This window comes from Pieris rapae, chromosome 4 (assembly GCF_905147795.1).
Source record: "Pieris rapae chromosome 4, ilPieRapa1.1, whole genome shotgun sequence".
Lineage (NCBI taxonomy): Eukaryota > Metazoa > Arthropoda > Insecta > Lepidoptera > Pieridae > Pieris > Pieris rapae.
This window is the reverse complement of record NC_059512.1, coordinates 11,104,351-11,125,183: the sequence shown is the minus strand read 5'-3', so window position 1 is coordinate 11,125,183 and position 20,833 is coordinate 11,104,351. Positions and strand designations below refer to the sequence as shown.

The following is a 20,833-nucleotide window of genomic DNA, read 5'->3' as shown; positions in this document are numbered from 1 at the left end:
TGTACATATTTTAGCACGAATCGAATAGTCAAAAATAGGTAGGTATTACATAATTATATTATTTTTTATTATTTCTAATAAAAAACTAATATATATATATATATATATATTGACTCCTTCTTTTTTTACCTAGCTACTACATTTTTATTAACTTTAAAAAAATATAAAGTAGGTACCTTCTTTGAATTTGATAGATTGTGTCACTGTAAGAAAAATATGCGTACCTATATGAAATAAGTTGTTCAGATCTTCTTGAACTCGTAACATTTAATGTTCCTGCCAGGTCTCTACACTCACACAGAACTTTTAACCTTCCGACTCCCAGAACCAACATTGGGTTCCGCGAGCCTCTTCACAGGGTATGTTCTGCTTTAGATTCTGTCAAAAACATCGACCATTTTTCGCACTCCTCTACTGCTTTATTTAAAAATAAATTAAAACAACTGTTAATGTCCTAACTCTTACGTGTATATGTGTCGTTGTCATGTTTTGTTTTGTTTTGCTTTGCTCTGTATTATATATTTATTAGTGAAACCTATTGTGGATACAGAGAGATGTTTATTTTATGTTTTATTTTTATTGTAAAGAGATATCGGTTTTGTTTCCGCAGGAGCTCTGCTGTCGCCAAGTTTGAGAATCGTAGTGTAGTACATAATATGTACATATTTTCATGATGGACGCTAACGAAGAAAACTATTAGTTAAAAAGACAAAAAAAGATTCACTTTGTTAGCCCAGAAGGAGAATGTAATGAAAATATTAAATAATTGGGTCTTTGAAAAAAAAAAGGTTTTTGTTATGTATTTTAAAACTTTATTATTAATAATATTGATATTTAATGCAAACTTTTTATCAATTAATTATAAACAATTAAAAATTGATGAAATTTAAATAAAAATGACTATGATTGGTCAGGTTGTGACGTCATAACGTTATAGCTATTTAATAACAGTACATACAGCATTTACGGCTATTACACGTGACTAGACAATAATATTGAAAATTTATTGCTAAAATACGAATTGTTAGTTGGTTCCGATTAGCTATGTGTGATAAAGGATTTATTAAGGCAAAGTCTGATAATATTCATGATGTTGATATATTTATGATCGCCGATTTTTTTGAAATGTCGTTTGGTTTAATTCTACTGAAGTTCGAGTTGCCAAAAGCATCAAGGTAAGTCCGATAAAAAGTAATATAGGTAACAGATGAAAATATTCTCATTTATTACCAGATTCATATTCTCGATTATATTAAATCTTAATATATATATTTCTTGTGTGCGTGTGTATGTGACTGAACTCCTCCTAAACGACTGGACCGATTTAGACGAAATTTTTTGTGTGTGTTCAAGGGGATCTGGGAATGGTTTAGATTCACAATTTTGTCCGCTGGACAATGTTTTTTTAATTAATTTTCAATTTATTAGTTGTTGTTGATTTTGGAATGTTTAACATTGGATCCGACAGACGGCGCTACCATCGCAGTGTCAAATTTTAAATAATATTCGAATTTTAATTTTAGTCTGTCCCGAAATTTAAAAAAAGTTTTGTTATCATTGTGTTATATCGTGTGTGACCATGTGCTGGATCGTTAGATATTGTCATAACATTTGAATAATAATTTTCATCAAAATGGCTTATTAAAAATTGAAATTTTGAAATTAAAGACGTGTAGACAGGACAACGTCTGTCGGATCCGCTAGTATAATTATATATTTCATAAAAAAATTAATGTAATAGTCAAATACTTACATAACCACGAACGTTATAAAATTGTAAATATTATGTATATCAAATTTTAGATAAAGATTTATTATTTAAGCACTTTAAATTATTAATAAAAAAATTTAATACTATGATTTTAAAAGTTAAGTTTTGTAGTCCAGAATGTTTACACTGAACTTTACTTAAATATATAGGAAATTATATATTGTTATAAATCACAACCCATTTTTTATCTTGTTAATTGGATTATTCTTCACAAACAACAGTAATTAATTTATATTCTTATAGAAACGCTCAAGGAAAAAAATATAGGTATTTTACTCGTTTTAAAAGTCTATTCTGAGTGACGTCTATTTTCTTATTTTTCTTTAGTATCCCATATATATTTATGTGGCCACAAATATCAAAATCTTATAGAAAATACTACACAATATAGTATGTAAATTTTGAGTGCGTATCTACGATACGCAACAAATACTTAATAATTATATGTCATACTCATAGTCATAATATCTTTATTCATTTAGGTAAACATGTACACTTATGAACGTCAAGGAAAACAAATTAAATTAATCGTAAATTTACATTTACCACCAGTTCGCAAGTCAAGGGCTTAGAGCGGGTAAGAAGAACTGGCAAGAAACTTTCCGCCACTCTTTTCAATCGCCAAGTTTTTAATAGAAATTGTTAGAACTGGAGCAAATCAATCCCAAGGATTGGGATTATTTGTATTCGTCACATTTATAAAAGGCTTTATTAATTAATTTACTTTTAACAAGGGCTTTGAATTTATTTAGTGACAGTTCTCTAATTTCGCTTGGGAGTTTGTTGTAAAAACGAATACAATTTCCATATAAGGAGTGGTTTATCTTCTGGAGCCTGGTTGGTCGCACACTCAAATTAGTTCTATTACGCGTATTATACTGGTGAAAGTCACCATTTGTTTTAAAATCGTTTAAGTTTTTTTGTACATACAACAAGGGTTCAAGAATATATTGACCGGATAATGTCATAATATTTAGTTCCTTAAATCTATTCCGTACCGACTCCCTCGGGGAAACGCAACAAATATGATTTGAATACTTAGATAAATAATAATTAATAACAAAAAAATAGATTTTGATTTGGGATTATCGGTGCACTGCTTAAAACCATTTATTTCGACGTTTGCCATCTTAGGGAACATTTAAAAACATTTTGTCAGTAGTTGTTTTTGTATTATTCGTACAAAATGGTACAAAACAAGAACGATAACTTTTTAAGTTCGACATTTTTAAATATTTAACAATAAAAAATTAATTGATCAAACCACTGTATTTATTATTTTTTTATCAACTGCATTGAGTGAAATCTAACATTATGACGTTACATGCGCTCGGGTTTGTCGGCGTTTCTTCGGTACTGGATTCAAAATTAAATTTTTATTTTGAAATAACTTTTGAATTATTGCGAAAAAAATAGTTTTGTTATAAAACTTATATAATATGATATTTCCATTTATCACAATTTTGTTTATTCAAAAACCCATTGTGTTAAAAATATTGCGGTATTTGCGAATTTCTCAAAAAATTTATTGCATATTTCTTTCCATGCCTTTTTCTTTCAATTTTATTGCTGTACTTGTCGGACCTCGAATCCCATATCGCTGGACGACTCTCAACAATTTATCGACGAGCGATAAATTCTTCAACCTGATTTACATAGAATTAAAAATTTGCGCGGCTGCAGCATAGTGCGGCATATTTGAAGGCACTCTAAAGTGACCGTTTCTCAGTCTTGATGCAATCATCCATCACACCCAAGATACTGGTTCGTCTTCTCAGTCGATGACGAATAAGTAACCCAAATAGCAATGTTCCAGCGAACACGCCGAAATATTATGTCAGTTTTTTGAAGCATGTGTTTTAGCCCGCGTGTAGGTTAAAAGCGCAGAAAAATACGCTAGTCTGAAATCGCTCTTAGGAAGAACTTCCATTAACAACGACCAGTGCACTGGACGCTCTATTTTTATAGTCACTGAATAAATTTGAACATTTGTTTTGGCGACGTGTCTCATAAATTAACCATTTTTGTATGAAGTCGAAAGGAGTGTCAGCTGTTGGGTGCACAAAATGCTTTGCGTCGCCCAAAAACAAACAACACTGAGAATTTCACAAAGCCGATTGAGTAGGTAAGTTACAAGAAGATCTTGTTAAAAATTGTTATCTTCCTTGTCCTGTCCTGTTCTTCCGCGTTACCTTTGAATTTTCGCCGCTCAAGATGTGGAGTTGTTTGGTGTAGTATACAGAGGTAGGAATTTATTTTTCATACTGTATTATAATGCCATAGGTTCATAAGGCGATCGAATGATTAATTTCACAAAGATAACGCTCCCACACAAAAGTTCAGAGTTACAACCGCTGCCTTTCTGAAGATGACTTCAAATTAATGGAATCACCCGGAGGAGATTCATCGAACTTAGGTCGTAGTGGCTTATACCTATTTCGGCGGTTAAAGGAACCAAAAATTCTAGATTATACTATACCGAGCGCAGTAGTCGCCGCAGTAGGTAAACGATTTTTAAAGGTTCCGGAAGAAGATTTTCTATACATGGAATTTAGCTTTAGACAATACTTACACAAATGTATAAACCTGCAAGGTGACTACGTCGTAAAATAATATAACATTTAATAAAAGACGATTCCAGAAGAAGAGTAGGTACCTAAACACTTGCCGCATTGACACGACCCGTAATGGCAATTAATTTACATAACGATAAATAAATATTGAAAGACGATCAACCCGGCAATATTTACGCCCGGACCTTTCAATGAACAAAATGTGTGAAAATACAAATAGAAAAACGAGATTTGAAAAATAAGTTTCTTGATTAACTGAAGGCGCAAGATGCGAATTATATAGTTGTGTTACTATATTTAACTATATTAATTAATTTAATCTTAGTTAATCATAATAATTTAATCATTTACAATGACAATTACCCGGAAACATGAAACGGTTGATATGAAACCAAATGATAAGAATTGTTTTTAAACAATTAATAAAAATTGTGTAAAAACTTGAAGAGACACTAAAACTATTAAAACTAAAAGGTGACAATATGGAGTAATCTTTGATTATATTAAGATACTAGCTGACCCGGCAAACGTTGTTTTGCCATGTTTTTGTGCCAAAAAATTAAAGTTTATAATTAATAAAAAAAAACATAAGGGATGATTGTAGGGAATTTAGGGGTGGACCACCCTTAACATTTAGGGGGATGAAAAATAGATGTTGTTCGATTCTCAGACCTACCCAATACGCACACAAAATTTCATGAGAATCGGTCGAGCCGTTTCGGAGGAGTTCGGTTACTAACACCGTGACACAAGAATTTTATATATAAGAAGTTTACATTTAAATCAATTTATAACTAACGACCTGTCCCGCCTTTGTTCGGCTGGACATTATTTTATTGTTTACAATATTTTGTACATAACTAGAGCCTGTCACTCAGGTTTCAATAAGTCAAACCAAAAATCATTCGACTTTTTACGGTTCAGTAATAAGGAAAATTAGTGTCGACTTCCAAAGCGCGCCGGCCGCGGCGGCTGTAAGCACTAAGCGTAAGCAGTAAGCTCGAACACAGCTGGAAGTGCGGTGGCGTCACGAGCCCACAGCGTGTCGGCGCAAGCAGGCAGGCGAACGACGCGAGTCGATGGACTGCGAGCTATCGCCATTGGCTGCGTGCACGTGGCCTGATCTCGCACCATGGCAACGCAAAGCGACCGCGCCCCGCCCCGCACCTCCGTAGATATTCGCATTTTGCACGAGTCTTCTCCGAACCACTATCGGTAGCGGTGTGCCGTGTTTCGCGACGCGTTTTATTATTTACATTGCCACAAGAAGAAATAGGAAATCGCGAATTGCACACTTGGCTACCGAATGCCGATCCCGGTCGATACATTGTCAATAATGTTGTAAAAGTCTTCTCACTGCGTCGCATTTTCGTTGTGAACATATTAAATACGACTGGATTGAAATAAGTATCGGAGTTCGGACTAATATTTTTTATGAAAAAGTGTTAGTGATAATATTAACTGCAATTAGTGGCTGCTCCTTCTTTGACAGTTCAAGTAATCTTGTAAGTATTAAAAGCTTGAATTAATTAAATGCAGTATTAGGGAACTAACTAACCTATTTCAACCTTAGTATCAATAAGACGTACAAATGAGTATGTACTTCATAGTGTATGGTACTGGTAGCATAAGTTTGTATAAGAATAGCATTGTTTGTTCCGTATATTGCTCCGTCTATTAAGCGTGTCATGTAATAAACTAATTATCTCGGATATCGGAGCTCTAGCCGAGTAACAAACTTCGATTGGAACAGCTGATGGTGACCATTCGGTTATTAATAGGTCCCATTCCGATTTAAAACCTCCTAATAAGACTTTATGAAGTGGCCAGTATTTCTTTATTAATGCTATACTTAATGACACACTTCACTTGTTATGGTTTACCCCATAAGAAGTGAAGTGCATTAACGCGTAATAACTTTCAAAATAGGTATTTAGAAGAATATTATTTCAATCGTTCAAATATTTGTGGAAATAGATTTACCTAATATTTAAAGTATATAATGCTTGCAATAAATGGTTGTCCTTGCGTGGATTGTTTAGTGTTATTCAAAATCAGGGTAGTACAAAAATGCAAAGACCGAAGAAGGAAGAAGAGACTTAATAATACATAATATAATCAATTCTGTCTACTCCTCGGAGGCCCTGTTCAACAACAATCATTACCTATTGTTAATAGGTACACAAGTGAAAACGTTTTAACGCTTCGACGTCTAGCAAATTGACCTATCTACCAATTTTAATGTTAAATCTTTCATAGGGATACAATACCTTCGCCATTGAAGAGAAGAAACGGACGAAGTTATTTAATTCATAGGCATTTTCCTTCTGTCTTTGGTAAACGCGTATTTATTACATTATTCACATAATTTAATTCCCCTCAGTCGTAGCTGACAATAATCAATAATCATCCTCGAAACAAAAAAAAACAACATTGAAACCTTAAATCAAATTATATTAATAAAATTAATTAATAATTAATATTGTAAAGAAAATAGAATATAAATTAAAATGAAAAATATCGGTTACAGACTTGGCAGCAAAATAAGAAAACACAAAACATTTTCTCAATAATTGGAAACAGTATTTTTAAAACTATAACTTGAGACAGACGTTAGAGACGAGAGGGATTTCAAAATTCACTATTAAGAAAGATATAAGGTGCATATGTTGATAGGAATAAGCTCTAATGAAAATAAAAAAAAACAATTAAAAACGTCTTTCGTTGAATTGTGAAAAGTGAGATTTATTATGCGAGTTACGCTTTAGTCTTGCTTTTCACTAGTTTCTACGACCAGAAGAAATAAGTTATTTAAATTATTTAAGAAATGTTTTACCCATCGCATTACGCAGAAGATTTTCCACTACGTCATAATTAAATACTCAAGCCAGTCTGCGATTAAATTATTTACGCCAAAACTAAGTAGGTACACACTAAGTGACATTTTGAGTAGATTGATATAATATATATACATTATACACATATCATCACAATCTCATGAAATGGGGTTTTAGTTGAGAAAATGTGTGTAGAGCCGGGCTTCCGAACCGTCCATATATTTACTTTCTAATTGGAACACAAAGGGAACCGCTAAGCTCTGCCTCTACTCGAATCATCCCATTAGCATTTGGCGGCCACTGCCCGCCGGCCCGACGAATTAGTGCTATTGATAATATCGCGTCCATCGCCACGGATGGAACATGTATTTAATATCCTCCGATGCGTGATTTACACTTCGACATGATAATATTATTATGATGATCGGTTATTATGAAGCGACTGACTGCGACGCCCGCAGCGATAGCAGCCAGAGGTCGAAGCGGTCACCGCTTTGGCAAAATTGGCGGTGTCGGTGGAAGAAGTCGCCGACGACCTTGCTCGTCCTTGTGCGCGTCTCGGCCCGCGGACGCGATAAGCGGCGAGGTCTCGTGGAAATGTGGGAGCGAGTCGCGACCCCGCTATCGCGCCGTTTTAACGGGCCACGCTGTGCGCGCAGCCTCACTCGCTCCGTGCACACGCTCGCGCAACCACTCGATTCGTGGCCGTGTTCGATAGCCCTACGACGAAACATTTTGACGAAAGCGTCGGCCATTCCAGAATATCCGAAGACATTCCCTTGAGACGCGATGCCGAGCGCAGTGGTGAACGGCGGCGGCGCAGCGGCACGGACGGCCGCCCACGAAGTGGTGGTGACCGGGCTGTCCGGCCGCCTGCCGCAGTCCGACAACATCGAGGAGTTCGCAGAACAGCTGTTCGCCGGGGTCGACCTCGTCACGGCGGACGACCGACGTTGGATGCCCGGTATGTTGCTTTTTATCTTTAAATGTGAAATAACGCAAGTGAATCAATTGAGTAATTGAGAGTTGTGATCACTTAAATAAAAAATTAACTCATTAAGCTAACTACATAATCGTAAATGATTTATCTTTGGAACTAGCTATTCTGCGCAGTTCCAAAGTTAATACTGCGTTAACATTTTGACCAATATTTGTTTGCCTGAATCGTCTTGTACCTACGGTGCTATATCACAATTCATGTTCAAAATTGAATCTTTCCTATTTTTATACACATATTATTTCACTGAATAGCATTAAATATTCCAAAAAGTGAAATAATCTGTGAATCACGTTGTTATCTTCACTGTACACGTTCAGTGTTGCACCTTTTATGAGATTCTAGTTCGTGGAGTTTCCGTAAATTTTATTGTTATGATAATAGAATACAATAACTATAATAATTATAGTTACTTATTTATGCATTATGACGTGCTCGGATGTCGATACCCCTCCCCCCCCGTACCTACCTTTTCCTTTAAAAAAAACCGAGTAACGTACAGAAGCCCATATGAAGGTGTACCTAACGAACCTCCAAAAGTTATTTTAACAAAAAACTAAGTAAGAAGTACCAAGAACAAAAGCTATGCCTAATGCACTCTAAAATGTATTGGAATGATGGCAAGTATGTAATGTATCGTCTAACGACTGCTGGTTGAGTGGTTAGATACATAGTAGTATTATATGTTTAATGCGTTACGCGCATTGAGAACCTGGGTTTCACCATGAACGCTTCATAAGAGTTGACACACCCCAGGATCCGTAACAAGTAAAAAGTTTATATTATCAGATGTTATTCAGTGTATTTATAACTATTTGTTGGCTTAGTTATGGTTCGATCACAGTTATATAAATAAAACGATTAGATTGGAAGCACCTAACTACGAAAGGAAATGTACTTGCAGAAATAGGTAGGCAAGACTCGGAAAACTGTTATCCTGACGTGTTGGGGTTTGCCTGTTGACAACCCGGCCGAGCTTCCTGCTCGGTTTTCCTGCTGCCATCGGCTGTTTACTCACTTAAATCGTATTATTATCCTCGTTACGCTCGATTTTCAAATATAGAAGGAATGTTGTTATTGTCAACTGTTTGGTTTCGACCGAGAAGACGATTTTACGCTGGAATTAATAAAAAATAGCTCTTGTCATATCAGTTTACTAAGTTTTGTTACATAGTCTAGTCGTCAACTAAGCAAATCTCGTAGAGTACACAGTGTGCAAGTGGGCACGTGGTACTGTCAAATAACGTACCTACGTCATACCTGAAAAAGTATAAATTATACTTGACTACGACTAACGCTGGAAATCTCCTTGAAATTATGCAAAATATTATTTCTAATGGCTAAGATAATTAATATTATAATATATAACGTAATTACTATGGCATTAAACGATTACACTAATGCTATTATAAAATTGTATTTTATAAAAAAATACTATTAAATTCTGTTTACTTCGCTTACAAAGTTTTTGTGGTTTTAAACTTAACATTGAATAGAAAGCTGTTTTCCGCTTTTGTGATGGAATATGTATTATTGAATTTAATACGCATAAATTAATGCAACTGTTTTGTGCGAAAACTAAAAACTCATAATAACGAAATTCATATTGGTGAACTACGCTTACGAACGTAACAGAAAAGATGATAAATTTACATTTACTATCAGTTCGCAAGTCAAGGGCGTAGAGCGGGCAAGAAAGTTTCCGCCACTCTTTTAATCGCCAAGCCAGAGTCATAATTTTGTTAGGAATTGGAGCAATCAATTAAAATTTAATTTAAAGTCAAATTTCTCTATCTTTATTGATACATTTACATTTTACAAGACTTTTGAAATTGTAAAGTGATAATTCTGTAGTTTAGCTGATTTTGTTGTAAAAACGAATACGTTTTCACATTACATATTTCTTTCCATATAAGAGTGGTTTATTTTCTGAAGCCTGGTGGGTTGGTTGCACGGTTAGATTTGTTCTGTTTCCAGTGTTATACTGGCGAAAGTCAATATTCGTTTTAAAATCGTTTATATTTTTTATTTATAAAACAAGGCTTCATGAAGGTATTTAATATAATATCCGGCTATACCCCGTAAGTGTTCGCTGAGTCGAAATATATTCTGGTTTAAATTAGAAAATCGTCTACTACGCCGAAAAATTGAAAATTTGAATAATTTTAGGAAACCCCCTTACGAAAGATACGTTGTCTGTCTCCTGAGTTAAATTAAAAAAAAATAAGCGCGTGCGCGGCGACGCGATGGCGTGATGTGTGACGTCACGTGCCACCACACCATGTCCAGAGAGGCCGGCCTGCTTTCTGTGACTCACAGTGCACTAGGCACTTGCATTGTTCTCTGATGTACTGTTGAACGGGCATTGTAGTCTAATTGTGTCGCATTCACGAATTTTGTCTAGAAGCTTATTTCCTTCCCCGCCTTAGATTCAATAATCGATAGATATACAGTACCTTACAAATAATTATAATTTGTTACCATTAATTTTCATTATAAATTTCATTTCATATATAGATTTTATTGTTACTAAAGGAAGATTTTTGGTGGATTACAGGGTTACACGGGCTGCCGGAACGCAATGGCAAGCTGAAAGACTTGGAGCACTTCGACGCCACTTTCTTCGGCGTTCACGCCAAGCAGGCCCATCTCATGGACCCGCAACTTCGACTGCTCCTCGAGATCACCCACGAAGCCATCGTAGACGCGGGCCTCAACCCGGCCGAGCTTCGAGGCTCGCGCACGGGCGTCTTCGTCGGCGTCTCCAACTCCGAGACCGAAGAGATGTGGACCGAGGACCCCGATAAGATCAACGGCTACGCGCTGACCGGATGTTGTCGGGCGATGTTTCCCAACCGCATCTCGTACACTTTCGACCTGAAGGGCCCCTCCTACGCCATCGACACCGCCTGCTCCAGTTCCATGTTCGCGTTGGCGCAAGCCGCGGCGGCGATGCGTGCCGGCCAGTGCGACGCGGCCGTCGTCGCCGGGTGTAACCTGTGCCTGAAACCGGCCAACTCGCTGAACTTTCACCGGCTGAGCATGCTGTCGCCGGAGGGTCGGTGCGCGGCTTTCGACGCCAGCGGCCGCGGATACGTGCGCTCCGAGGCCGCCGTGGCCGTGCTGCTGCAGCGCCGAGGCGCGGCGCGACGCGTCTACGCCACCGTCCGAGGCGCAAGAATGAACACCGACGGCCACAAAGAGCAAGGGATCACCTTCCCCTCGGGCGCCGTGCAGCGTCGTCTGGCCGAGGAAACCTTCGCGGAGGCCGGCCTGCGCCCGCAAGACGTGGCGTACGTCGAGGCGCACGGCACCGGCACCAAGGTACCCTAGATTTCATTTAAACTCTACTTGCCGAACGAGGGGCACCGAGCGTCATCTTCTTTTTACATTTGCGACCGTCCGTAGGTGGGAGACCCGCAAGAGGTGAACGCGATAGCGGACCTGTTCTGTCCGGGGCGCAGCGAGCCTCTCCTGCTGGGCTCGGTCAAGTCTAACATGGGTCACTCGGAGCCCGCCTCGGGGCTGTGCTCCGTGGCCAAGGTTCTGCTGGCCATGGAGCGCGGCTGTCTGCCCGCCAACCTGCACTACCGCGAGCCGAACCCCGACATCCCCGCGCTAAGCGACGGCCGCATTAAGGTACAGTCCGTCGCTCGACGACGTCGTGCACCGACGTCTCCGACCGTCTAACGAGAGCGCACTCCGCAGGTGGTCGACCGCAACACGGAGTGGGACGGCGGGCTGGTGGCCGTGAACTCGTTCGGTTTCGGCGGCGCCAACGCCCACATCATCCTGGAATCGGAACGCGGAGGCACCCGGGCGCCCGCCAACTACGAAGTGCCGCGCGTGCTCGTGGCGTCCGGCCGAACGGAGGAAGCGGCGCGCGAACTGCTGCGGCTGGGCGCGCAGCACCCCCGCGACTCGTCGCTGCACGCGCTGTTGGACGCCGTGCACGCCCAAAACGTCCCCGGACACGCGCACCGCGGCTTCTGCGTGCTCTCCGACCCGCCCCTCGAGGAGACATCGGTGAGTGCGAGTTTTTGTACTTCTCCGTCCTCGTCGCGTAACCGCTTCTAAGTGGCTTTCCGCACCCTCAGGAGGTGGAGAGCGGAGCCCGTCCCGTGTGGTTCGTGTTCTCGGGCATGGGGTCGCAGTGGGCCGGCATGGCGCGCGGCCTGCTGCGGCTGCCGGCTTTCGCGCGCAGTGTTGAGCGAAGCGCCGCCGCCCTGAAGCCGCACGGGCTCGACCTGCTGCACGTGCTCACGGAGGCGCCCGACGCCGCTTTCGACGACGTCATCAACTCGTTCGTGTCCATCGCCGCCGTTCAGGTGGCCCTCGTCGACGTTCTGCGCGTTGTCGGCGTCGTCCCCGACGGTATAGTCGGCCATTCGGTCGGCGAGATCGGTTGCGCGTACGCGGACGAGACCCTGACGGGCGAGCAGGCGGTGCTGGCCGCTTACTGGCGAGGTCGCAGCATCGTGGACGCGAAACTGGGTCCCGGAGCGATGGCGGCCGTGGGCCTCTCGTGGGAGGAGTGCGAGGCGCGTCTGCCGCCGGGCGTGGTGGCGGCGTGCCACAACGCCGCCGACAGCGTGACCGTGTCGGGGCCCGTGGAGGCCGTGGAGAGCATGGTGGCCGAGGTGAGCGCGGCCGGCGGGTTCGCTCGGCGAGTGAACAGCTCGGGCGTGGCCTTCCACAGCCGGTACATCGCATCGGCCGCGCCGCTGCTGCGCAAGAGCCTCGAGCGGGTCATCCCCGACCCGAAGCCGCGCTCGGCGCGCTGGATCTCCTCTTCGCTGCCGCGTGAGCAGTGGGATTCCGACCTCGGTGAGACATTATGCGTTAGTCTATTCCTTTCCTTTTTCATTGTAGTTCTTTCTTAATATCTCTTGGGTGAAAATGAAGCGAATGTTATTCTTTGAAAGAGCGAGAGTATTTTCGAACCGAACCCATCGCTCACGACGAGACACCTTTGCAGCCCGGCTTAGCGACGCGGCGTACCACGTGAACAACCTGCTGTCCCCCGTGCGGTTCGCGGAAGCGCTGCGCGAGATTCCTGAGCGTGCTCTGATCGTGGAAGTGGCGCCGCACGCGCTGCTGCAGGCCGTGCTCAAGCGCGCTCGACCCGCGCCCGCCGCGGCGCACGTGCCTCTGCTGCGTCGCGACGCACCGGATCCTCTGGCGCACCTGCTGGCGGCGCTGGGCCGCCTCTACGCCACCGGCGCGCAGCCGGACCTGGGCGCGCTCTACCCGCCCGTGTCCTTCCCGGTGCCTCGCGGCACGCCCGCGCTGGCTTCTCGCGTGCGCTGGGACCACTCCGTGGAGTGGAGCGTGGCGCACTTCGGCTCGCCGCGCTCCGGCGAGAACGTGATCGAGTACGACCTATCCCGCGCGGACGACGCCTTCGTCGCCGGACACGACATCGACGGCCGCATCCTCTTCCCGGCCACGGGGTATCTGGTGGGTATCGCCCCTCTCTCGCCGTCTCGCGGGGCGCGGTCGGAGGCTCTCGTTCATCACGCTACTCTTCCACTCCGCAGACGCTCGTGTGGAGGACGATGGCGAAGTTGAGGAATAAGAGGCCCGAGGACACCCCGATAGTGCTAGAGAACGTGCAGTTCAAGCGCGCGACCATCGTCAGCCGCGATGCGCCCGTCCGCTTCCTGATCAACGTGCTCGAGGGCACGGGCGAGTTCGACGTGTGCGAAGGCGGCGGCGTGGCCGTCACGGGACGCGTTCGGCTCGCGGACGACGGCGCGGAGGAGCGTCTACCGATGCCGCCGCCGCCGCCCCCCGCCGGGGCCGGAGAGCCGCCCCTCCTGACCGACGACGTCTACAAAGAGCTCCGCCTTCGCGGCTACAACTACGGCGGCGTCTTCCGCGGAATCCGCTCGTCGGACGCCCGGGGCGTCGCCGGGGAGCTCACGTGGAACGACAACTGGATCGCCTTCATGGACACGATGCTGCAGTTCGCCATCATCGGCTCCGACACGCGCGAACTCTACGTGCCGACGCGGCTGCGGCGCGCCCTCATCGACCCTCGGGCGCAGCGCGCCGCTCTGGCGGCCGCAGTCGACGGCGCCGTGCCGGTGCGCATGCTCCGCGACGTCGACGTGATATCCGCGGGCGGCGTCGAGTTCCGCGGCCTCAAGACGAGCCTCGCGCCGCGCCGCGCTAACGCGCAGGCCCCGCCCAAGCTCGAAAAGTACGCTTTCGTCCCGTACGACGGCAGACAGACCGTCGTCGACCGCCGCGACGCTCTCTCGTCCACTCTGCAGCTGCTACTCGAAAACGCCGGCACTCTGCGCCTCAAGATGTGCGAGGCGACGCTCGACCGCACGCCGGAAGCTCTGCTGGCGCCGCTGGCTCTGGAGGTGTTGGAGGGGGAGCCGCAGGTGCGCGTCGAGGCCGCGTTGGCCGGCGGGTCCGCTCACGCCGCCTACGCCGCGGTCGCGCAGAGCTCGGGGGCCAAGGTCGGTCTCCTCTTCGACGAGTCTTCATGTGTTTAAATAGTAGTCGGCGTAATCTGTGGATTACAAATGATAAAATTTCATTATACACGCGCAGACCAGTCCGAAGGACGGTTTCGCCGGCGCCCCGGACGCTGACTGCCATCTGGTGATCGCGACGGATGTTTTACGGCGACACGGCGCACCCGTGCTGGCGAATCTCGTCGCCGCACTGTTGGACACCGGCATGCTGCTCCTGGAGGAGCCGCACGGCGCGGCCGACGACGCCGCCGCTAAAGATGCGCTACGCAACTGCGGACTAGAGACGGTGTCCAGGTAGGAAGGTTTACGAAACGAAACGGTCGGTTCGTTCGCTCGATTCTGACGCACGCGTTCGCATTCAGGGCGCGCACGTCTGACTCTGAATTCCTGCTGCTCCGGCGAGAGACGTCGCCGCCCGCGGCTCACGTGGTCGTCGACGCGGACGAGCCTTCGTACGCCTGGGTGGAGCGACTTCGCGACGCGTTGAAGCGCGCCGAAAGCGAAGACATCCGCGTGTACGCGGTGTCGCGCACGCCCGACTCCGGTCTGCTCGGCCTCGCGACTTGCCTGAGAGCCGAGCCGGGCGGCGCGCGCCTCCGGACTTTCTTCCTGCCCGGATCCGAGCGGCCTTTCCGCCCGGACTCGCCCGACTACCGCGCTCAGGTCCACCGAGACTTGGCGGTGAATGTGCTACGCGCGGGCGCGTGGGGCTCGTATCGGCATCTGAGCGTGGCGGACGCCGGCGACGCGCTGCTGCAGGTCGAGCACGCGTACGTGAACACGCTGACCCGCGGTGACCTTTCGTCGCTGCGTTGGATCGAGAGCGAGCTGCGCCACGCGGCGGCGGCCGGGCTGGGCCCGCGCGACGAGCTCTGTCGCGTGCACTACGCGCCGCTTAACTTCCGCGACATCATGTTGGCCACGGGCAAGCTGCCGCCCGACGCGCTCCCCGGCAACCTCGCCGGACAGGTACGTGCTCCATTTCTGACCATCTCCACCTCTTTTACATAATTATTCATCAATTATTAACTTTTCTAATAATATATAAAGCAGACATCATGAGATGATGGTCATCAAAGATGGTCTATACGAAGTTTTGCATTGCTCAGACTGTAACTCGCCGTATTATAACTTTTGCTCAGTAGTTAAAAAATGTCTTAGGAGTGTATCCTGGGACTGGAGTTCAGCGGACGGTCTTCGACAAATGCGCGCGTCATGGGCATGGTGGCGGCGCGAGGTTTGGCCACGTCCGTGATTGCCGACCGTGGATTCCTGTGGGAGGTGCCCGACAAATGGTATGCGACGACATCTCACTTCGAAGTAAGCTACGGAGCGGGCGTCACTAACAATCCCGTCGACACCGCAGGACGCTCGAGGAAGCCGCCACGGTGCCGGTCGCCTACGCCACGGCCTACTACGCCCTCGTCGTCCGCGGGCGCATGAGGCGCGGCGAAAGCGTGCTCGTGCACGCGGGCACGGGCGGAGTCGGACAGGCCGCCATCGCCATCGCACTGCACGCCGGCTGCACGGTCTTCACCACTGTCGGCACGCCCGACAAGCGTGCCTTTCTCAGAGAGCGCTTCCCCGCGCTGCCCGAAGAGAACGTGGCGAACTCGCGCGACACGTCTTTCGAGCAGCACGTGCTCCGACGAACGGGCGGCCGAGGAGTCGACCTCGTGCTTAACTCGCTAGCCGGTGACAAGTTGGCCGCCTCCGTGCGCTGCCTGGCGCCCGGCGCGCGTTTCCTCGAGATCGGCAAACTCGATCTCTCGAACGACACGGCGCTCGGGATGGCCGTCTTCCTCAAGAACACGACCTTCCACGGCATTCTGCTCGATGCGCTGTTCGACTCGCCGGCCGACGACCCAGAGCGGCTGGCGGTCGTGCGCTGCGTGAACGAGGGCATCGCAAGCGGTGCGGTTCGGCCGCTACCCGCAACAGTGTTCGGCGGCGGGCAGCTGGAGCAGGCCTTCCGCTACATGGCCACCGGCAAACACATCGGAAAAGTGGTCTTGCGTGTGCGCGACGAGAAGGACGAGACGCGGACAGTGGCGGCCGTGCCTCGCACGTACATGCACCCCGGCCGCAGTTACGTGCTCGTGGGAGGTCTAGGCGGCTTCGGGCTGGAGCTGGCGCAGTGGCTGGTGGGTCGCGGTGCGCGCACACTCGTATTCAACTCTCGCAGCGGCGTGCGCACGGGCTACCAGGCGTGGTGCGTGCGACGTTGGCGCGAGCGTGGCGTGCGCGTGCTCGTGTCCACTGCGGACGTGAGCGGCGCGGCGGGTGCGCGAGCGCTGCTGCGCGAGGCGTGTTCGCTGGCGCCTGTGGGCGGAATCTTTAACCTTGCCGCTGTCTTGCGCGACGCCTACCTAGAGAACCTCACGCCGGATGACTTCCGCGCCGTCGCCGCACCCAAAATTGACGGTGAGCGAAATTTTCTTTTTTTAGCAATAGCCGGTTTTTTTTTTGGAAAATTAACTGGATGAGGGAAAATAGGGAAAACCGTGCTTATTGATTGTGGTCTTAAGATCCGGCTGCAGGATTTGTGCGCTCATTGATTATACAATATTTGCTAAAAACCATTTTTATGTATACTTATAATTAGGAGAACGTATATATATCTACCAAGTTGCCTACCAAAATTTGCACGGTAGTATTTTTAATTAAATGACTTACAACCTATACTAACATAACCTCACTTTAAGAAATGTAACCTAAACAAGAATTGTATAATTAATAAAGGTGTAATAATAATCGTGAGTATGTGGTCGCAGGCACCAAGGCGTTGGATGTGGCGTCCCGGGAACTTTGCCCCGAGTTGGAGTACTTCGTGGCATTCTCGTCGGTGTCGTGCGGGCGCGGAAACCCCGGTCAAAGCAATTACGGTTTGGCCAACTCGGGCATGGAGCGGCTGGTCGAGCTGCGCCAGGCCGACGGATTGCCCGGCCTGGCCGTGCAGTGGGGCGCTATCGGCGACGTGGGACTCGTCGTGGACACGATGGGCGGCAACGACGTAGTCGTGGGGGGCACCGTCCCTCAGCGCATTTCGTCGTGTCTCGAGGCGCTGGGCACTCTGCTGGCGCTGCCGCACCCCGTGGCCGCTTCCATGGTACTGGCCGATAAGCGTCGCTCCGCCGCCCAGCCCACGCAGGACCTGGTGCAGGCCGTCGCCAATATCCTCGGTAAGAATAAACGATCGATTTCATCAGTCGGAAGTCCTCGAAAGTACTCCTCGACGGAGGTCGTCCACTGTTCTCATCGACTAAAAGGCCACTTTGAACGCAGGTATAAAGGATCCCTCGAAAGTATCCGACTCCTCAAATCTGGCCGAGCTGGGAATGGACTCGTTGATGGGCGCCGAGATCAAGCAGACCTTGGAGCGCGGGTACGACGTGGTGCTCGGCGTGCAAGAGATCCGCGCCCTGACGTTCGCCAAACTACGCACCCTCGCGGGAGGCGAAGAGCCGGCGCCCGCGGCCTCGGTCTCGCCCCCGGCGGACCTCGGTCAGTCGCCGACGCTGGGCGCGCTCGTGCCCCAGCAGGTGACCTTGAGACTGCCGAGTGGCGGCGAGACCGGTCGGCCCGTGTTCATGGTACATCCCATCGAGGGCGTGGTAGACATGCTGCGGGGCGTGGCGGCAGCCGTGCGGGGGCCCGTCTACGGACTGCAGTGCACGCGCGACGCACCGCTCTCTGACATGAGCGCGCTGGCCGCCTTCTACGTTCGGCACGTGCGCGCCCTGCAGCCGCAACCGCCTTACACGCTTCTGGGCTACTCCTACGGCGCCGGCGTCGCCTTCGAGATGGCTCTGCAGCTGGAGAAGGTGAGTCTCGGTTCCGTCTGCGATTCGGAAACGCGAGCGACGTAACTGACGGGCCCGTTCGCTTCCAGGAGGGGCTCGAGGTGCGCCTGGTGCTAGTGGACGGTTCGCCCGCGTACGTCGCGACGCACACGACGCGCGGCATCAAAAAGCGCGCGAAGCGTTCCGCCGCAACCGACGAGGCCGACGCGCTCGCCTATTTCGTGCAGCTCTTCCGAGACGCGGACGGCGCGAAGGTGTCCGCCGAACTCGAGGGGCTGGCCGACTGGGACGCGCGTGTCTCGCGCGCCGTCGGACTGGCCGGACGCGGCGGCGCCGACGCCGACGAGCTGCGCGCCGCCGCCGAGAGCTTCTACCGCAAGCTTGTCGTGGCAGACGCTTATCGGCCACGGGGCAAGGTTCGCGCGCCCGTCGCTCTGTTCACGGCGCGGGACAACTACGTGGAGCTAGCGGCCGACTACGGTTTGGGCGCTGTGTGCGAGAGCAAGCCGGTGACGCGGCAGCTTCCCGCCGACCACCGCTCCATCCTCGTCGGAGACCCGGCGCGCGCCATCGCCGACTGCATCTCGACGCTGCTGCAATAGGTGCGAGTGCCGAGTTCTCACGACCGCGTACGCGTTTCAAAGTGATTCGTCGCGTCGTCCACTCGCGATAGATCCGGAAGAGACTCGGCGGCGCTCGATACGTAGGGTTACGTAGCGAGAGACGCCGGCCTGCGTCTTCAGATGTGCTTATGTTTATTTATTCGCTCCACTTTTCCGACCCCGCCTTTTCCTTCGCGTCCTCGGAGACTTGCGCGCCGTCCGCGAAGTGAAGTGAAGTGTAGTGAAGACGAGCGAACGGCGGACGCGGAGGTCCGTTCTTACAAATGTAGGAGCGCGGGGCAGAGTGGACTCGCGGGGTCTTAGTCGTAATCGTATTTATGTTCTGCTGTAATTTATTAGACGAGCCTGGCTCGGGTTTGTGATACGTAGCATTCCTTTAGTTTTAAGAGTAGAGATTAAGGCGGGTGTGACGCGCGAAAGCTCTCCGTAGATTCACGGTTGGCTCAAGCCTGTGATAAATAAATGTGCATTATTTTTAAAACCGCTTGTTTCATTTGACTTTTAAATATTATAGACATTTTATTTTTTGAAATAAATATACTGTGTCGCTGCTACTATCTTTACCAGCCTCGTTAGAAGCATATTGGAGTTCAATAGTTGTGTCTGGTCTCCAATGTACTTAACCCATTCGGCGAGAAAAAAAATATAAAATACGTTTATTTTGGAACATAACATCATCATAACATCAACTTATTCCACGTCACACGAGACTGGAGAGGGTGCAAAGAAAGTTTTTATACCATCTATCTTTTAAAAATAATAAATTTTGTTATAAATTAAGAGATACAACAATTAAAGAAGTGAATTTAGTTAGAGACTTGGGGATACTAAAAGATGATAAAATGTGTTTCTCTAATCATAGATAATATAACAGAAAAAGCATATAAACAACTTGGCTTCGTCAAACGTGTATGCAAATCTTTCAATAACATAAATTGTATAAAATGCCTATACTTTGCTTTTGTTAGGAGTACACTAATTTTTTGCTTTTGTTAGGAATATGCAAGCATTGTTTGGTCCCCCAGTTACAAGAGATACATTGAAGCAATAGAGAACATTCAAAAAAAGTTCCTTAAGTTTTAAGGATTTCCAAAAGTTTAGTAGCTACTTGGATTCCTGCAAGTACTTTGGTATTGAATCCCTTGAATGTAGACGTAAACAATGCGACCTTATATTTTTACATGCTATTTGCAATGGTTTAATTGACTGCGGTGACTTGTTATCGCTTTTACTTTTTAAGACCCCTTCATCACCCAATACAAGGCAAATCCAATTATTCGAAATTCCTCATTCTAAGACCAACTATTTACGAAACTCGGTTATGTATCGCATACCTACAGATTACATCATAAATTACCAGCAAATCGATATAATTTAATGTGACTAAAAAATTCTTAAAAAATATTTAAAAAACTCGGGTAACTTTTACCAATAATGGCTTTGTTTGTTCTTTCATGTTGAATATAGGTATATTTTGATCTACCAATCAATCAATCTTACAACTGTGCTTTATGTTTCTGTTTATATGTGTATTCCGTTTTGGCTTTTGTGTGTAATGTAATTGTTTGGATATTCTTTAATGATTAGCTGTAGGAATACTTAAAAAAATAAAATAAAATGTGCAAATTTTAAGTAAATATGTATGAGGATAGGTTAAACTTTTAAAACTTGGAATCTCTGAGCATTCGTAGGGCAAACATCGACTTGCTATAGCTTTTTAAAGTGATTAACGGAATTG

General features: G+C 47.0%; 1 protein-coding gene across 1 annotated transcript; it reads left to right on the top strand.

The window, feature by feature from the left end:
* The first annotated feature begins 5,523 nt into the window (after positions 1 to 5,523).
* LOC111002699 (fatty acid synthase) lies at positions 5,524 to 19,576 on the top strand. Its single transcript, XM_022272933.2, has 15 exons — positions 5,524 to 5,849; positions 7,942 to 8,145; positions 10,736 to 11,502; positions 11,587 to 11,817; positions 11,887 to 12,204; positions 12,276 to 13,005; positions 13,157 to 13,638; positions 13,719 to 14,651; positions 14,746 to 14,963; positions 15,032 to 15,638; positions 15,831 to 15,964; positions 16,036 to 17,093; positions 17,444 to 17,851; positions 17,955 to 18,493; positions 18,562 to 19,576. The coding sequence occupies exons 2-15, from the start codon at positions 7,971 to 7,973 to the stop codon at positions 19,072 to 19,074; spliced, it is 7,113 nt and encodes a 2,370-aa protein (XP_022128625.2). The 5' UTR covers positions 5,524 to 5,849; positions 7,942 to 7,970; the 3' UTR covers positions 19,075 to 19,576.
* The last annotated feature ends 1,257 nt before the right edge of the window (positions 19,577 to 20,833 follow it).